This window comes from Apteryx rowi, unplaced genomic scaffold, assembly GCF_003343035.1.
Source record: "Apteryx rowi isolate R43461 unplaced genomic scaffold, aptRow1 scaffold_0, whole genome shotgun sequence".
NCBI lineage: Eukaryota > Metazoa > Chordata > Aves > Apterygiformes > Apterygidae > Apteryx > Apteryx rowi.
The window spans coordinates 10,913,501-10,930,955 of NW_020447195.1; the positions used below are offsets into that span (position 1 = coordinate 10,913,501).

At 39.5% G+C, this 17,455-nt stretch overlaps 1 protein-coding gene across 13 annotated transcripts in view; it reads right to left on the reverse strand.

The window, feature by feature from the left end:
• Window positions 1-17,455, reverse strand: part of RTEL1 (regulator of telomere elongation helicase 1) — a 54,018-nt gene that overhangs the window by 7,554 nt on the left and 29,009 nt on the right. For 12 of the 13 annotated variants that reach the window (XR_003251953.1, XR_003251948.1, XR_003251951.1 and 9 more), the window contains 10 exons: window positions 15,690-15,833; window positions 14,882-14,997; window positions 14,020-14,143; window positions 12,680-12,833; window positions 10,106-10,269; window positions 7,116-7,211; window positions 5,361-5,571; window positions 3,163-3,300; window positions 2,320-2,436; window positions 595-840 (listed from right to left, as the gene is read on the reverse strand). Coding sequence is in view for 9 of the 13 variants with exons in the window: in XM_026056017.1 (XP_025911802.1) it covers window positions 595-840; window positions 2,320-2,436; window positions 3,163-3,300; window positions 5,361-5,571; window positions 7,116-7,211; window positions 10,106-10,269; window positions 12,680-12,833; window positions 14,020-14,143; window positions 14,882-14,997; window positions 15,690-15,833 (1,510 nt within the window). In the remaining 4 variants the exon portion in view is untranslated. The remainder of the gene's footprint in view (window positions 1-594; window positions 841-2,319; window positions 2,437-3,162; window positions 3,301-5,360; window positions 5,572-7,115; window positions 7,212-10,105; window positions 10,270-12,679; window positions 12,834-14,019; window positions 14,144-14,881; window positions 14,998-15,689; window positions 15,834-17,455) is intronic. The other variant, XM_026056042.1, reaches the window with a different exon arrangement.

The window sequence follows — 17,455 nt, forward strand, 5'->3', positions numbered from 1 at the left end:
AGTTCTATAGAAAAATAGTGAAGCAAAAGTACGATTGCTTATCACCAGAACCTGAAAGGGACCAAAGAGCTTAGCAGCAGTATAGTTTTCTGTTTTCTTGACTTTTAATTGCTGAGTCAATGCAATAGTCATTATTGGCTTTTCTAAAGAGCAATCACTTTCAGTAACTGAAGAAAAAAAAAGGTAGTAGAATCATTTGACTGAAGTTAGCTTGACTGAAGGTTAGGACTGGAATTACTGAGGTCTTATCTCAGTTTTAAGGGTTTTTTTGTTGGTGGTGGTGGTGGTTTTTTTTTAAACAGACAATTCCTAAACTGAAGATGCAGAAGTAACATCTTATAACCTTGCCATTTTTTGCTCTCAGATGACATTCATTTACTACAGCTTTCCTGAAGCTAGTTCCATCTATCCGGTTTGCTAAACGAAAAGATGGGAGAGGTACAAAAACTTTGCCAATGCTAAAAGTTTATCCAAAAAAGTGGGGAGTTTGCAAACTAACTGCGAATAACCAGTGAGAGGTCACTGCTCACAAGAGATCACAGGACCTATATCTTCTTTTCAATTAAATAAAAAGCATTCAAAGTTGTCCCTTACTTTGTAGGAGATGAAAGTCTTCTGGCCTCTCAGTGGTGAGGGCTGCTATCACCGATACCATAGTATCATAGTTATCTGTCTTCTTGTAAGCTAACAATGCTTCATAGAAACGGTTGTAAGAGCTTTGGTTCAAAGCCTTTTTCACATCCTTGAGATAGGTAGCCCTCAGCATCTGGTGGTGATCTTCTCTCCTAGAGCTTGAAGCTTTTTCAGCATCTTTCCTTGAAGTTTGGCTGGGATTTTTCCCTGAGAGACAAAATACACGTGAGCAGCCCTTGGAAAGGAACAAACAGGTCAGACTTTTGTACCCATCATTCTCTTCACTGAGAAGGGGGTTCCTGGGCTATTTCAAAGCAGTAATACCAACACTGCCTGCGCAACCAAGTACCTCCCTCTGACATGACCCTGGACAGAGCCAGGACCTGCTCCTGCCGATGGCAACTGAACAAATTAATTCTGCGGAACCCTTCTGGCATCTTTGGGTTTTTATTTTGTTTTATTTTTTTAATAGAGAAATGCGTCAGATGGTCACTGAGGAATGAGAAAAAGGTGACACAAAAGCCACTTGTGCATGGAGGTCAGCAATAAATAAAGTGTTATGCTGCACTTCTTTGAAGAAGTAGAAGCATTATAAACAGATGGCTTAACCAACTATGCTGGCCTGCCACATGGGTAAGTAAACTGAGATTGAATTTAAAGAGTAGATTTATCATCCCTGATTACTAGAAGGGAAAAGGCATTCTTTTTTCAGACAGGAAAGCATAAAGTCAAACAAGAAGAACTAATCTGAAGTAATAGACAAAATAGTACAAAAGCAATGAAGGAAGGAGCAACTAAAATAAATCTAAAGAAACAACATGGCTTCACATATGAAAAGCTTTTAAAAACTTCCAAGAAACACTGGCAGTTTTTGTTTTTTGTTTTTTTTTTTAAAAGAAAAGATTAGCTTTTGGCTATTCTTTATTCCCTAAGAAAAAGTAAATCTAAGCTGCTATAACCCTTGCTCATAGATAAAAGTCACTCAAGACAATTAAAACAAAGAAATGATTCATGTGAATTAAAATCAAATGAACTGAAAGAAATAACTACCCTACTTGTTTCTTTGAGAGAAATAAATAGAAAAAAACCCTAGATGTTCTCAGGAAGATCTGCAATCAATCAGAACTGGACCTTTGATTTTCAAAAGCTAAGTACCGGACAGTATGAGGTTAGAGGATGCATGCAGAAATTATGTACAACTATCAAAATATATTTACTAGTCCAGGTTTCTGGAAAAAACAGCTTTTCTGCATGAGGATCATATACAATACTGAAAACAGAGACTATTTTCTTCTTCATACCTGGAACCATACTGACTTCACTCAGAATTACCTTCCTAAATTGCTCTCTTTCATGAAACCCCGGCCAAAGTCCAGTAGCCTTGTGCTCAACCCACCCTTGCCCTCACTGAGGAATACCAGGTCAGTCTCTAATGCAAACTTCTAGCTTTAGTCAGTTGTATTTTCATATCCAACTTGATTTAAGTAATTGGCTTTTGCATTTCATTTTGTACAATCCTTGCTGAAAACTCTGAATTAGCATCACTCTTACCCACAAATAGTGAGCCACTTGTGCTATGTGAATGCAGAAAACATTAGTCCCTACCAGGAGAATTTACAGTAAGTGACACAATAAAACATAATATATATTAACTTGGAATTATGCTTTTATTAACATGAAGTGTACCTGCACTATTCAGTCCTGTTGTTAGGTGGAATCCTCCCTTGTTCAAGTGGAGCCCGGGGTTTAGCTGAGTACATGAGTCCTTTGAGAATGTTGTTTTCTGCTGGCTCTGTTTTTCTGCTGTTAAATCAAACCAATCCATTAACAGTGAACTCGGGGAAGAATGAAGACAGAATGATGCTTTTCAAAGTGTGTCAACTCTATACTTTGAGATGCAGATGCATTTCTCTGGTAAGAGAGAATGAGGCAAGACCCTGCTTTTTTATAATCTATTGTTCCAGTGTTTCAAAGACTTTACAAGCTCTACGATGACATGATTACCCTCTTTTCACAATTCTGGTGGCACTATGTGGGTAGCAAGGAAGACAGGAATAAACACAAATCTTTTCAGATCTACAGGCTAGATACAAGATTCAAATAGATCTTTAAAAAGGGCCTTTTGAAATGAAATGTCATCTTTACTAACTCTGCAGTAACAAATGCTCAGGCATCTGTCTATGCTTATGAGAAGGCAGGTATATTTAACTAACTGGAAAAAAAAATCTTTTAAAGTAGAGAGGGGAATCAGGGGTGCTATATAACCAGCTCCAGTGCATACAGCACTCGAACACCATATGAACACATTATAATGAACACCTTAGCTCACTTAGTTAACAAGAGGATCATGCAGAGCAGAGATTTATATACAGTGTTTCTTTGTAATTTGGAGTCTTAGCTACCTAGTTCAATTTTGCTTAATCAAAATTGCTTTCCACCCTGGCATTTCTATGTATTACATGTGTCTTGCTCTGGGACTGGACAAAAAGGACATAACAGCCTGCACAGTGCTGGAAACAAGCTTCTCACCTATTTTGTTGGCTAGTATCTCTCGCTGTTCTCGCAGGAGGCTGTGCTCAGGTTTGTAGCCACAGCCTACTCCAGTCAGATTACAACACGCTTCATCAAACTGCTTTTTATGTTGAGGTCGAACAAACTGGTAAAATTCTTTCATTAAAGGGAGAGGAAATTAAAAAAATAATAATAATAAAATCAGTCCACAACAGGCAAACTCCACAGAAACTTATGATGGCAAGGCTTCTAGGATAGATGACATGAAAATAAAAACTGCAGGTAAACAAATTAAAATCAAAATTTCATTATCTAGTAGTTTATACAATAACCACACTTACAAGCTACACAGAAGTTAGATACAGTTCAGGCTTCCAGCAGTAGCTGTAGGTTATAAAACTGTAATTTTTCTACTATAAATATGAAGTAGCTTTACTTCTCAGTGAAACAGATACTTTCAAAAAAGGTGAGCTACATCACAAACTGTGGGGGTCAAAGTATTCATCTAGGCAGGTAGCAAAGAATAACAACTGACATGCTGTTTATTTTGCAGCTCGTCTTACCCCACTGTAAACTGGTTGCCTACCACTAGCCTAAATCTCACTGTGAGTCAAGTGAACTTTAGACTTCAGCTGCCTGTCACTTTTGTAAACCAGACTTAAACTATTACCTTAAATTTGGTTATCAAGAGTGTTCTTATTTATATAGTAAGATAGACATATTGGGAAACAAATTGTGGCTGCTATTAGTACTAAGTACTTATATAGAGCTTCTCATCCCTTAATTTAAAACAGTTTACAAGAGTGGCTTTGCTTTTTGATTTTTTTTAGTTGAAAGAAGTCACAGAAAAATCTGTCCATTTGCCTATATGCACAGCAAATCATCAATGACAGCTTCAAACTCTTATCTCTGTCTTCTCCTGCTCACTTGCTAATTACAAGATGAGAAAATAATTTATACTCAAATCTTATTGTGCCTTTATGAGGAAACTTTCTCTAAAAGAACACAGCAGATCCAGAATCAGATGTTTTAAGTTTTTAAAATAGTTTGGAAAACAAACAAAAAAGCCCCCTACCAACCAAAATAAAACCACAGAAACAAATAAACATGCCAAGAAAATCCAGGAAATTTTGTGTCAGACTTGTTAAAGCAAGAAAATTTACAACTTCCGTGATTCCCTTTGACTTTCACAAGCAGGCTCCACTTTTTTCCACATATCCACAAACAGAAATTATTTCTAATGTATTAGCAGCTGAATTCAAATAAACTAGACAAGTAACTTCTCTTTAAAATCTGTCATTTTGCTCTCCATAAGAATTAGAAGTGTATTGTTTTGTATTGCTACCATCACTTTTAAAACATAAGCAGCAAGCAGAGATCATCCTCAAAAGATGCACCAATCTTGCTCAGGCTGCCAAGACTTCTAAGGCTTCACTCTTTCCCGTGATTCGCAGCTGTTCTGTTTTCCTATTGCAATATGTGCACTATTATCCTGGAGCATCACCTACTGAAAAGAGATGTTGATAGGGCCAATAAAAGTATTGACTTTCAGCAACAGCTCCACTTTTTACGGACTTCCCATCTCACTTTCTCACTAACTGAGCAGCTAAGCTCCAGTTCCCTTCCTCTTTTCAAAGCTGATCGTTCTCAGTTTGACAAGATTGAGGGGGAAAGGAAAATTCAGAGAGAAAACACACTGCTAAGATGTTGGTGGGAATCTAGTTCCTCTCAATGCAGCACTCATTAAAAATCCAGGCAAATAACAGCTAAACCAGCAAACCATCTATGTTTGCCCCAGCTCACTTGCTTTATACTCACCATTATTTAAATATAAAATTTATGTAGCTATTCTATACACTTACTGTCTTAACACTGAACTCTTCTGAATGCATATATCCAACTCCTCACAACCGTATGCTTTATCCTACCTCGTAAATAACAGGGAATAAACTATACTTATAAATTTAAAATAACACAAGTTTCCATGCAATGCAGTTACTCTTTATTTTAGGCCCATCATCATACAAACTCAGGTGTGATAGCTAGACTGGTAACGCATTTGCTATAAGATCTAGGGATATAAATTGACGAATGCTAATGACTATCATTCTGATCAATCCGCACTTCAAAAGATAAAACGCTTTCTTGTGAAATACTGAAGTCTATTTAAAAGGCAAAGGCCATGTCATACACAGATACCAGAGAAGTCATCATACCTCGCAACAAGATATGCTTTTTTTGATCCTCTGTAAAGAGGGAGCTCATTTGAGATAACATAGCATCGAAGTCATCTGTTTTCTTGTAGTGCTGAAGAGCCTTCGAGAAGAGATCATAGTTTTCCTGGCTTAGGGTTTCCTTCACTGTTGCAATGTACGTTGTAGCCCTGGCCTTCTTTGGCTCAGTCAGGTCTGCTATTTTATCTGTTTGCTGAGAAGACAGGAAGATTTTTCCAGTAAATAGGATGACTTAAGTACTTAAGACTTAAGGATTGCACATAACACAATGCAATGCTTTCAGCTAACACATTAGTATGTCCCATGCAGTAATGGTAATCATCCAAAAAAGCATGTATCCATGTGTTATTTTCTGAGAAAAACAAAACAACTTCAGCGTCACGGAAGAAACACAAATCTAATGGGGCCTATCTCCTGGAAATGTTCAATTATCTAAAAAGAAAAAAACCTTCATAGGTATATGAAGCAGGAGATTCAAAGAACGGAAGGCATTTACGTATTTTGGCTCCCCTAAGACACTTCTTGAAGACACTATACACACTGGCAAGCTAGATTACTCTCTATTTGGAAACATTCTTTTTCTATAATCACAAGCAGCAGGGACTTGAAAAGATTCAAAACAAGTTCTCCTTAATGAAAGTGACTGTGCATTACAATGTGCTTGCACATTGTAGAAGCCAATGGACACCTGTCACACATCTTCATGACAAAAACAGTACCACTGGGGCAATCCACCAAGTCATAACTTTATTATTAATTTTCCCAGATTATTATTTATATCTACTTCTAAAACATTAATCCCTCTAACATCTGTGAGCATTCGTTCCCTCAAGGAAGAAGAGCAATGCTATTCATCATCTTCTCTACTGAGCAAAGCTGAGTGCTTCAGATGACTGTTCCCTAGAGAAGGCAGCCAAGCCTCATTTCACAATTCTATCCTTAGGAGAAGGCTTGTTAAGAGAAATGAAATTTAATGCGAACCCTGAGGACTAGGCTGATTCATCGTGACATCAGGTAGCAACAAGCCCCAGCAAACACAACCTTCTGCAATGAACCCGCTCCCTTCCTCATACCTTGGATACTGTTAGCCTCAGGATCTGTGCCTGCCTTTATCAGTTTAGACTGTCATGTGCCTGGGAGTCTCTTTGACAGAGAGATAGTACTCAGTTAGGACAGTACCTTGGACAACTACTGACATACACCATCTCCCAGGGGATTCTCATCAATTTATTATGACTGTCAAGCAGCTAGCTGCATAATTAATTACCTGTGGTTTCTGAATCATCTTTGGAAACAGTGCACAACAGTAACACGTAAGTGCAAACATACTGCACAACCATAACCCACATACAGGGTTAGGATGTGATCACCTACCCAAATACAACTGGTCAGCTGTGCTAGTTGAGGCTTTATAGTCCATCAAAAAGAACAACCTACCCCCCCCCCCACCACACCAGAACAACAGGAGATAATGTTCAAGAGAGTCGCAGCCAGAGAACATTTCTTTTTATCTACTAACCCTGCCTATAATGTCTATATTTGAGAAGTAGCAAGACAGAAACAGATTTCAGATGTGCAGAGTTGTGTATTTACAGTTATGGGGGTTGATATAATTGTATTGGCATCAGTGCCAGTCCACATCAGTCACCTATCTGCCTGGAAATTTCCAATTCGAATTATTACTTTCGGCAGCTTAAATACTCAAAAGGGATGGCATACGTGCATGAAAACACGTACCGAATTGCTGACTAGCTTTATTTTCTTCCTTCCTCCTTTCTGCTCATCTGTTAACCTCTTCTCATACTGAAGGGACAGTGTCGACAGACGTTGTGCCTGGAAAGGGGGGGGTGGGGGGGGGGKGGGGAAGACCACACACACCAAAAATGATTTTCAAAGTTATTCTCCACTTAATTCAGTCATTTCCTGTAATAAAGTTTTTTAACCCTGTTTGTGATAAAAATTCAACAGATTGAAACAAATCAAGCTAAATTATTGCAACAGAGCCTGGGGCACGTACCTGTTTCTCGAAGGTGATCACTTACTGGACAATTCAAGAAAAGAGACCAAAACAGAGGAAATGCAAGATAAAGTTGGTCTTTAGAGTGCAGATTTCCAGTTGAGCAACTTGGACTAATGGTTAACTGCTTCAGGGTGGCCATGCGTGCATGAACACATGCGTGCAAGTGATTCCCCATGTGTCCCTCAACTTTCCTGCCTGGAAGTACTTCTCTTCTGAAGAAAGCCCACATCAGGGCATCTCTTTGTGTACTGAGAAAAGAAGCCCAAGCGGTCTTGCAGGAAATACCAGGGCAGATGGGACAGGAGTAGAAATATTTGTGGTTTGACAAGCTCTTCAGCATTTCCCATTCCTAGTAACAAAGAATTGCACTTGCACTGTAGTGACCTGCAATATGGGTATATAAAAAGCCCCAAAAGAGAAGCGAGTTGGCATAAGCAAAGAGGAGTGGAATTGCTTAACAGTAGAGTCTCCAATATTAGTACAAGCCAGTATCAACCCTATTAAAAACACCCATCTGAGTAACATATGAAGCTGTGGGATAGCCCCATATTGCCAATTGGTTTCTACACGCCTCTTGAGAAAGAAGGTATGTCAAGTGATTTATTTCTTTGCTCTTGCCCAAGAAAAGAATTTCTTAGCAAACAGGTGACCATCAGTGTATTTAGTGAATAGTGTTGTTTATTTGTGAGAGGAAGCAGTGAAATATACTGGTATCCCTCGCATTCCACTATGGCTACTCAGCACTTCTATTCAGATCATAAAGCTTCAGATCTAGGGTTTAAGACAAAAAAAAAGACAAACAAAAACAGAAGTCCAAAAAAAGAAAAACCCAAACCAGTGACTTCAGATTTGCTGGTTTGTAGAGTCAGTTGCTAATACTCAGAAATACAACCTTCAGTGAACTCTTAATACAGCAAGGATACTGAATTCCAGACAAGTCTGAGCAGGATATGTACAAATATATAGGGCATTTAAATATATTTTACTTAAACACCATGTAACAGAATGAAGAATTGGAATTCAAGCAGTAAATCAAACTGGTACATGCCACAAGTCGGTAAATCAATCAGAGGCATCTTCCTAATCCTGGCTAGGTAAAGGCACCATCGTAAATAACACAATCCAGAAGAGATAAGGCTTCTGAAAGATGTGCTTCCACAAGGCATATCTCACAAGGAAAACTGATTAAGGGGAATGGTCAAATCATTCTTCAAATGGATTCAGGGACTCTATTTCTTGCACTTAGATTTTTTTTGAGATAGCAAATAGCTGTATTCTTAGAGGGCACTTTCCCCTCCAGCAAATTGTTTGAGAATAACTGCACCTAAATTTCCATATTTAGGGAACCTGGTTTCAGCATGACCTGGATGAAAGAAAAACTGGTAACAGAGATACTATCATGGATGGTGGGGAAAGATACAAAAGCACACCAACCACGTTATCAGTCCAAATCTGTCAGTCATGAACATGAGCTCATCACCGCAGAATGAAAGCTGGCTCCCTCAAAAGCACCGGGTGTCTCAAGACTACACTCCCCAGAGCCTTGGCACCAATTTAGGTGCAGCACAAGATGACCAGAGAGTCCTTTAAAAGCCACAGATGAGTAGTAACGTCACATTAGCAAGTGGACACGAGCTGACTCATTGTCAAACCGTTAGGACCATCTGTTTATCTGGCTTGACAAAAAGCTGAACTGGCCCAAAAGCAGTGTAGCTGTGTTGACACGACACTGCTGCTGAGTTAGTGGGTCCCGGGAGATATGCTGGGCTTTCCAGAGAATAAGTTCTGGCATCTGTACTCTGGCATGGTTAGGCTGCCTGCGGGCAATGAAGTTGATTTCTCAGTCAACTGCACAAGTTAAATATTCTCTACCTTTGTCCGTTACTCCAAGCTTGTGCATTCCCACATCCCTACATCTGTATCTCCTAGGCCCCTTTAAATATTCCCTAGATATTCCTTACACTTCCAAGCTTCCCCTTATGAATCTTTCCCCTAATCAAACTGCTTAGGGATGCTGCAACTGTCTTATTCTAGGCATTCCTGGAGTCCACAAAAGCAGTCACTGGCCAAACTTAACCTGCAAGCCAGCAGTTAACCACCCCTGCTGATTATAGTCAGGTAAGGAAGCTACCTCATCAACAACTAACTGCAAACAGAGATTTTGGGAAAGCAAGAGAACCACAGCCCAGTCAGTGACATATTAGGAAATCCAATCCAAGAGAAAAGAAAACCAGCATAGAAGAAGCTTTGTTATTCCTAACGCAATAGCAGACCTCTTCCGGTTCAGATTATAAAATTACTAATTCATAGCCATTTCTACCCCCTCTCCCCTTTTTTTTTTTTAAATACAATATCTGTTCACATACCAAGTGCTGACACATTCAATCCAGGAAGAATTGCATATTTACAACCTCTTTACTGAAAGCTCTTTGCACTCCAGAGAGCACTTAACTTTCAGGAATCTACATGACCAGCTCTTATGAAGCACAATGCAAGTGCGTATCTGTTGGTCATACAGTAAAACACGGCAAAGAAACCCTTTGTTTAAGCTCAGTTATGATAACTTGCAATTACTAGTACTGATGATAATGGGTTTTTCTTGAAAGGGGGTTGAACTGGTATCTCTAAGTTAATGCCAAACTCATTTTGTTTTAGAGCCTACAGTTTCTACTTTAAAGCACATATTATGCCAGACCATTTTCATTACCTTTTCCTCTCCTGGCAAGGCATCTTCCTCCTCTGCATCTTCACAGCTCTTCTCATTACGCTCCAATGCATCCAAGAGTCCAATACATTGCCTTCTAGGGCAGATCAGCTCTTGTTCATATTCTGTGCATAGGCTGGATGATACATCTCCATTTACTGACATCCCTGCATAATACAGATGAAAAATCAACATGTTAACTCCTGCATTCTATGTTACTTTTCATTGCCTCAAGACCAAATGTAGCAATCCACAAATATACGTTGGTTTATCCCAGTTCGCACATCTTGAGGGGGGACTGTATTATATGGCTTAGTAAGCTTATTTTGGTTAACCGCTCCCAAAACGGCTCAAGCATTTGCTACCACAGTCTGGTGGCTAGAATTAAGTTAGGACTTCACTCGAACTTTTTCCAGAGTGAAAGTCTTATTTAACTTCAAAATGGCTTAGGATCAATGGAAAAAAAAAAAAAAAAATCTTACTGCCACAGTTGTCTGTGTTTAACTACTGTAGTTTTATGGATTTCCCCAAAACTGAGTTCCTGCTTTTAAATGACCTTTCTGTGAAATATGTTTTGTTTTTTTTAAAAAACACAATATACAGCTTTTAAAGCATACAATCTCACAGTATTAGCCCCTATAAGATACTGTCACCTCATCTCCCCTGAATATATATTCTCATTCCAGGTATACTTGGTTTTAAATATCAGAACTTGGAGCTGTCAGCAGTGTTAAATGAGTATCAGTTTGCTACTTCCAAAAGGCATTCTCCTCAAAATATGTTTCCTCTTTCTTGTGGAATGACTTAAAATAGAGACAGTTGCTATGAAAAATCACTATTTTGAAAAGAATTAAAGTATATTAGGTTAAAAATTCAGTACAAGACACTTTTTAGCCAAAAATTATGATTGCATGTGCAGTTTGATGTTACAGCTAACGTAGTGCATCTGGAAATCCATATTAAAGAGGTCATGCAGCTTCTTCCTTCCACCTCCAGTCACACATTCCGCCCCACCTTTGAGATGGGCCTAGTGATCATGCGGATGAAGGGTAAATGGTTCAGCAAGCTGGTCTGACTCACTGTGGAGTCAGGAGAGAATTCGGGAGGAAAGGCRGGGGGGCACAAAGGAGAAACAGGACGTGACAGAAAGCATACCACCCTTTTGCAACACGAGCAGCCAACTAGCTGGTGAGGCGGAGGAGGGAATGATATGAAGGTATTGCGGTCTGCCCCGACCGCAAGGGGTTGCGTACCAAAAAGTCAGCTGATCACAGACTAAGTGCTGTCCTAGAGTGCCCCCAGCCTCATTATCCCTGATTACCATATTAAAAAAATGCCCTTCACTGCATAACAATATGTAAATAAGGGGGGGGGGATACCCCCCAACAGTCATGCAAGTGGCAATCTAGCCAATGGAGTACGGCTGCTGCACTTCCACATCCCACCTTCAGCAACTATAAAAGAGAGGACGGCTCACTAAAGTTTTTGCAGGGCAAAAAAAACCTGAACCCCTGAACTGTTCACTGGAGATTGCTGATGAGCGAGCCTCCTTCTTCCCTCCCCCAAACAGGGACGCCTCTTTGGTAAGATTTGCGCCTCCGACAACGTTGGACGTTACCCGGGGAAATATATTGTTATTGAAAGCACTTAATTGTTAGTTTGAGCTCAAAGAAAGAAAATTTGTAGCAGCAAGTGCATTTATCAACGGCAATTTCAAACCTTCTATCCGTCGCTTTAATAAAACCTACAGCTGCGAAACTGGCTCAGGGAAAGTCCTTAAATAAGGGGCTCTGGCAGGCAAACATAAATTACCAAGATAAGGAAGGGTATTTCTTCCCTCCCTTCACCGTGACACTCACTGAGCTGTTTCACAACAGATAGATTCAACTCAAGGGAAGGAGCATAAATGCATGGTTGGAAATTGAGAGAGAAAAAGGTTGTCACCAAGGTCACCCCTTTCAATGACAGCCTGCAGTCACAGGGGTTTAGATGTAATGTGAAATCACATCCTTGCACTCAATTGCAACTGTTCTGACCACAGTTTGAAATACAACTTCACTGCTCTCTTCAGAAGGAGGGAGTGATCCAGAGTGGAACACTCTGCAAGAGATTCTGACATGAGAAATACTTCACTCTTTGGCATCAGCTAACCGTAAATTCTAAAATACTGTTTTCTTTTGAGGTCAATGCTCTCCTATTTTTTCAGTCAGATCACTGTGTAAAAGAGTCATTTGTACAACAAGATGGAAAAAGAGGGACATATGAAAGGCAGTGCTGGTCAGAAACAGACTTACAGCTCTTATTTTTTAAGCTATCTGTGATATTTCACTGAACACCCTCTTTTCTGCAGGGCACCTTTTCAGGCCTCACCAGTCTGACTGGTAGTCCCAATTGGTTCCCCAGTTCCCTAATGCTAAGCTATGTGCCTTCTGACCAGACTTTTACATCAGTCATTGAGCCTTCCTTGCCTTTCTGCCCCATTTCAGTTTCCAGTTTCTTGCCCCACTTCCTCTGGTTTAGTTTAGAACAAATAAAACAAGTCTAAACAAAAGTCTATCTATGAGGACCCAAACCTACCTACTCTTTTCCTCTTCAAACTTGGAACATGATCATCCAATTTCTTGGCTTTTCTCATAGATTGAATCTGCTCAGATGAAGTAGATGGTGCCAGATCACTTTCACTTAGGGCAGCAGCAGAGCCAGAAGGGCATTGTGGCAGGGGTGGGGGCATCTGCAAACAGTTTAGAAACGTTACAGTAGGCAAAAGCTATTCTTCCATCCATTAACTGCTTCCTTTGCAACCAAAAATCCCAGCAGCAACCTGAAGTTATCCTATTTTTCCCAGATAAGTCTGACAGCCAGATCGTTAAGCATTCTGGATTTATGTGCTTCTGACAACAGGGTCAAATAATTAGAAACTGACAGACAGCTGAAGTGTGGTGCACAGGCTTGGCACAAAGCGGCCTGTATAACAGAAAAGGAGACAAGCCACTGTTAAGGAACAATTGCTTCCTGACATTATCCCTGCAAAATATCAAAATGCATTGGGTTGTGGTTCTTATTTACCACGAAATTCCCATTTATAATCAGAAAAGATCATTAGATCATCCAGTCTCATCCATCTGTAACTTATTACGTTGAATAACTTGTACTTGGCTAAATCATTTTCAAGGAATCCAAATCTAATTGTTTTCTCTAATTTTAATCTCCCATTTTTGAGGGGAAGAATCCCCCATTCACCAGGAAATTTGTCCTAATAGTTAGTCACTATCAAGCAAGCTTGGCATTATTTCTAACATGACTCCGGCTTCCAGCCTCTGGTTCTTGCTATGCCTTTCTCCAGACAATTAGAAAGATTTTTTATAATGATTACTTTTTTAACCTAAGAACTACCAAACTGTTAGCTTTATTTCATTACAATATGCAAACCACTACTGAGAAAAAGAGCTTCTTAATGCTAAGAGGGAAATCATTTTAGTAAAGATGACCCAGTGATGATGGGGTAATATCAGCTGATAATGTACCTCACTCTCTACACCATCAGCTTAAATGTAAATTTGAAGGCTTGACTGATTATTCTGCACATACGGCTTCTCCCTGAGGGTGGGAGAGGAAAGTTTTTTGATGCTAATATCAGTTTCACTACTGTTATACCATCCAATGAATGCAGTGTTTCTTTAGGAAACTATTTTCCTTTTTTCTAATCTAACCTAAAAAGCTGTGCAACATGACAAAATATCCTGCCCTGTCTCCCAGCTCACTTTTGGAAAAGACAGACAAAGCATACCTCCTTTCACGTAAGGGTTCCAAAGCAACATGATACTCCAAATAAAGTGACAAGACTCCTCCACCTCTCTCTCATGGCTTAGTATTCCCAGTTTCCAACACTATCAAGAAAATTTTTTAAAGACACTTACAACTTCTTGAGCAACACGGAAGAAGAGAGAGACACCTCTGACTGCATGCCCGAAGTTGTCATAAACCTTTACATAAGGACGGACCCATGAAGGTAGCTTGTCTCTTACATCACCAGTTGTGAACCTGTGTAGGATTGGACAAGGAGAGAATTATTTTTGCCAGGTGGCCAGATGTATTAAACAAATGATAAATCAGGGTCCAAAAGGACTAGGAAGCAACAGTAAGAAAATAAAAGTTCAAAACTGCACAATAACTACAATTGGGGTGATATCTGCACTCAGAAGAAAAGGGTTTTGTTGATACTATGTACTGTACAATCATCCAATCCATATCTTTTGCCCATAAAATCTTTAAGTGTACAAAATTAGTACTGAACTGTGCTATGTTCAGTGTCCCCAGTCAGGCCTCCACATAGAAGGCTATCAAATTCTCAGTTGTTCTGGCAACATAATCTTTCCTCCTCTTCCTTCTACTCCTCTTAACTGCAGTTCAGAGGACTACCTTCTCAAATGAGAGATAGGGAAATATAAAACCACAAGTTACAGCAATCACATAATTTGCAACGAGAAAAAAAGCATAAAGAGACATACAGATATAAATTCGACAACTCAGGTTATTTTGCATTAATACCATCAGTATCTTTCTGCAGCTCCAAGACAACGCATTTTGTGATCAGAAGATAACAATTGCACTATTGTAGGAAAGTAATTTGTTTGCTATCTGACCTGTTATATAAGATCATTTAGCTACTTCTGAACTGTAACCTTCTCCACAGTAGCTCATTTATATACAAAATACAAATACACATGTTGGGATATAAAGATGTTGATACATGCTTATGCTCTAGAAACAAGGTTTCACCTTTGGTCACACAGGAAGATTGCACCATAGTCTTGGCGATGTCTGATGACTCTGCCGATAGCCTGATTAACAGCCCGGGAAGCTTGCTGACTGTACCACTCACGCCCGGATAAATACTACAATAAGTGGGAGAAAGAATTATGTTATTTAGCAGATAAAAGGTATTCTCTGTGTAGCAAATATTTCCTTCCAAATCATTAGGAAATGTATCCAACAAGATCAACTGTCAAATCGCTAAAAGCCTAGGAAAGCCAAATATAGGTTCACTCCAATATCTCACCTGACTTATGGGACACTGAAAACTCAAGTACTAAAATCCAACTTGAGGAGCTATTTGGAATATACTGACAGCCTTGGTACTACGATGAACTCACCATATTAAATGCCTAATAGCTATCTTGCAGGATAATAAACAATTTATAATGCCATTCATTCTCTTGCCTGAAGAATACTAAAAAAAGAACAAGCAAGTGCTATCACAGGCAATGCTTGCTGCCCAATGTCTTTCTGTGTGAAAGAAATCCTTCGGAAAAATATATAGATAACATGCACACAAAAGACTTTGAAACTTTAATGACACATTTTTTTGAGCCTGTATTCGATTGCAACCTTGTAATCGGAAGCAGAATTTGGAATCCTTCACCTTTCAGAAAAATGTGACTATACTTGTGACTATACTCTGACTGTTTTGATATTCATGGTTCCATGAGGTTGGAAGGAAAAAAGCCAAAACCCTTAAAGACAGAGGGAGAAACAAGGACAAAACAAATTAGCAAATAGTCAACAGTGAAAAGTTGCGCAGTATTACCTGTGCACCTGCGCCACTTCTTCTCATTTCATCCAGGAACTGCATCTTTAGAACAATTCTTGGCTCCATACGAGGAGGAAATGGAAGTCCAGTAATGATGACTCCTCGTCCATTCATGTCTGCAAAGTCCAGGCCTTCACTGGCCTGAAGAGATAGTGTTTTCCTTTACCAACAGGAACTGAAGTGACATATCAGAGCGAGCTAGCAGTTCTTGGCCTTTTTGCTCCATGATATTAAATCCTTAGCCAAGTGTAGTTTGTAAATATATTATGACAAGTTTCAACTAGATTTTTTGCTTTTATGCCAGGAATTTAAACTTAGCTTTTTTTTTTTTCTTCCTAGGAGGCCCTGACAAAGCATACCTCAGGCAACACCATTACTGTATTTATGTCTTACTCCTGGATGAGCAGAACAGTTGCACTGAGATGGTGTTAAATTTCAATTAACACCTCTCTTTAATCCTTCCATACTCTGAATAAGAAGATGCAGTAAGAACATGGCAAACCTTTTGCATCAAAAATTAACAGAATCATTTCAAAGCAATAATGGAAAGCTACCAAAAATCTGCTCAGAAACCACCAGACTATAATGTCATAGTCACCAGCTGTGCTGCTTACATCAGTTCAAGCAGTTCTCACTCTTTGACCACTTGCTCATGCCTCTGCAGCATGCCCCATGCTGTGCTGGCGAACCGGTTTGTGAAATGAACAAGATCAGAGAATTGAATGGACTGAAAAATAATACGGGAGAAAAAGTTGGTTTGTTTCCTCAGCTGAATTAATTCTCCAAACTCATTTACCACAGCTGTACAAACAGCTGTGATGAGGCATGTGACGGGTATGGATGGGTGAGTGACTGACTCTGGCCTGCTGAAACCAGCATCGTCACCAAGGAAGAACACAATTGCGGGATGCACTGTGATGTTATTCCCAGTCCAGCTGAAGCTAGCAGTTATATGGTTTTAGTTATGGACATTTCATCTTGGGTACAGAAAAAGGAGGTCCCTCAGGCTAATAAGAGCATGAGAAGAACCAGCTTAGACAAAAGAAATGAAAGACACACACACACACAAAAGAATTCCTGTGAGCTTTTAAAGGCAATCCAGGCCTACATACAGTGCCTAATTTACCAAATCCCCTATGCCTGTAAAAAACCTAGAGCAACTAACACAAAATCTTCTCTTTATAAAAGAGCTGGCACTCTAGGTTTCTTTCAGGGAACGGAAAAACTTGCCAGAACCTATTGTCAACCTAAAGGCTGCATGACAACTTGAGAGGGAATCTTGAAGGGACAGCTGAGAAGGGAGCTAAGTTTTAGGCAGCTTTTGATAACGTGCCTTTGTTGGTTTATCTCCAGGTTTGCAGTCACGCACCCTTTGACCACACTAATCTAAACAGTCTGTCCTTAAACTGTGTGTTACTACAAAGCACAGTCTCTCCACAGACACTCTGTACCTCCCAGGCTGATATATTACTGTCAGAAGGTCAGACATACTCACTGAGAGTCCCACCCAACAAGAGCTATGTTATTCCTTAATTGATCCAACAGCTGGTATGGAGACTGGGACTAGAGGTGCAAAAAAAAAGTTGAGTCAAGTTTCTGTTGGCAGGCACCAGGTAGAAGCAAGCAGCAAAAAGGCTGGAGGAGTAATTTATGACTTTGCAAATACTTTCACTGGTAACAGATCAATTTATAAACACTGGAAAATGTAAATGAAAGGCCATCAAATGTTCACAGGGGACCTGAACTTGATATAAATTCCATCT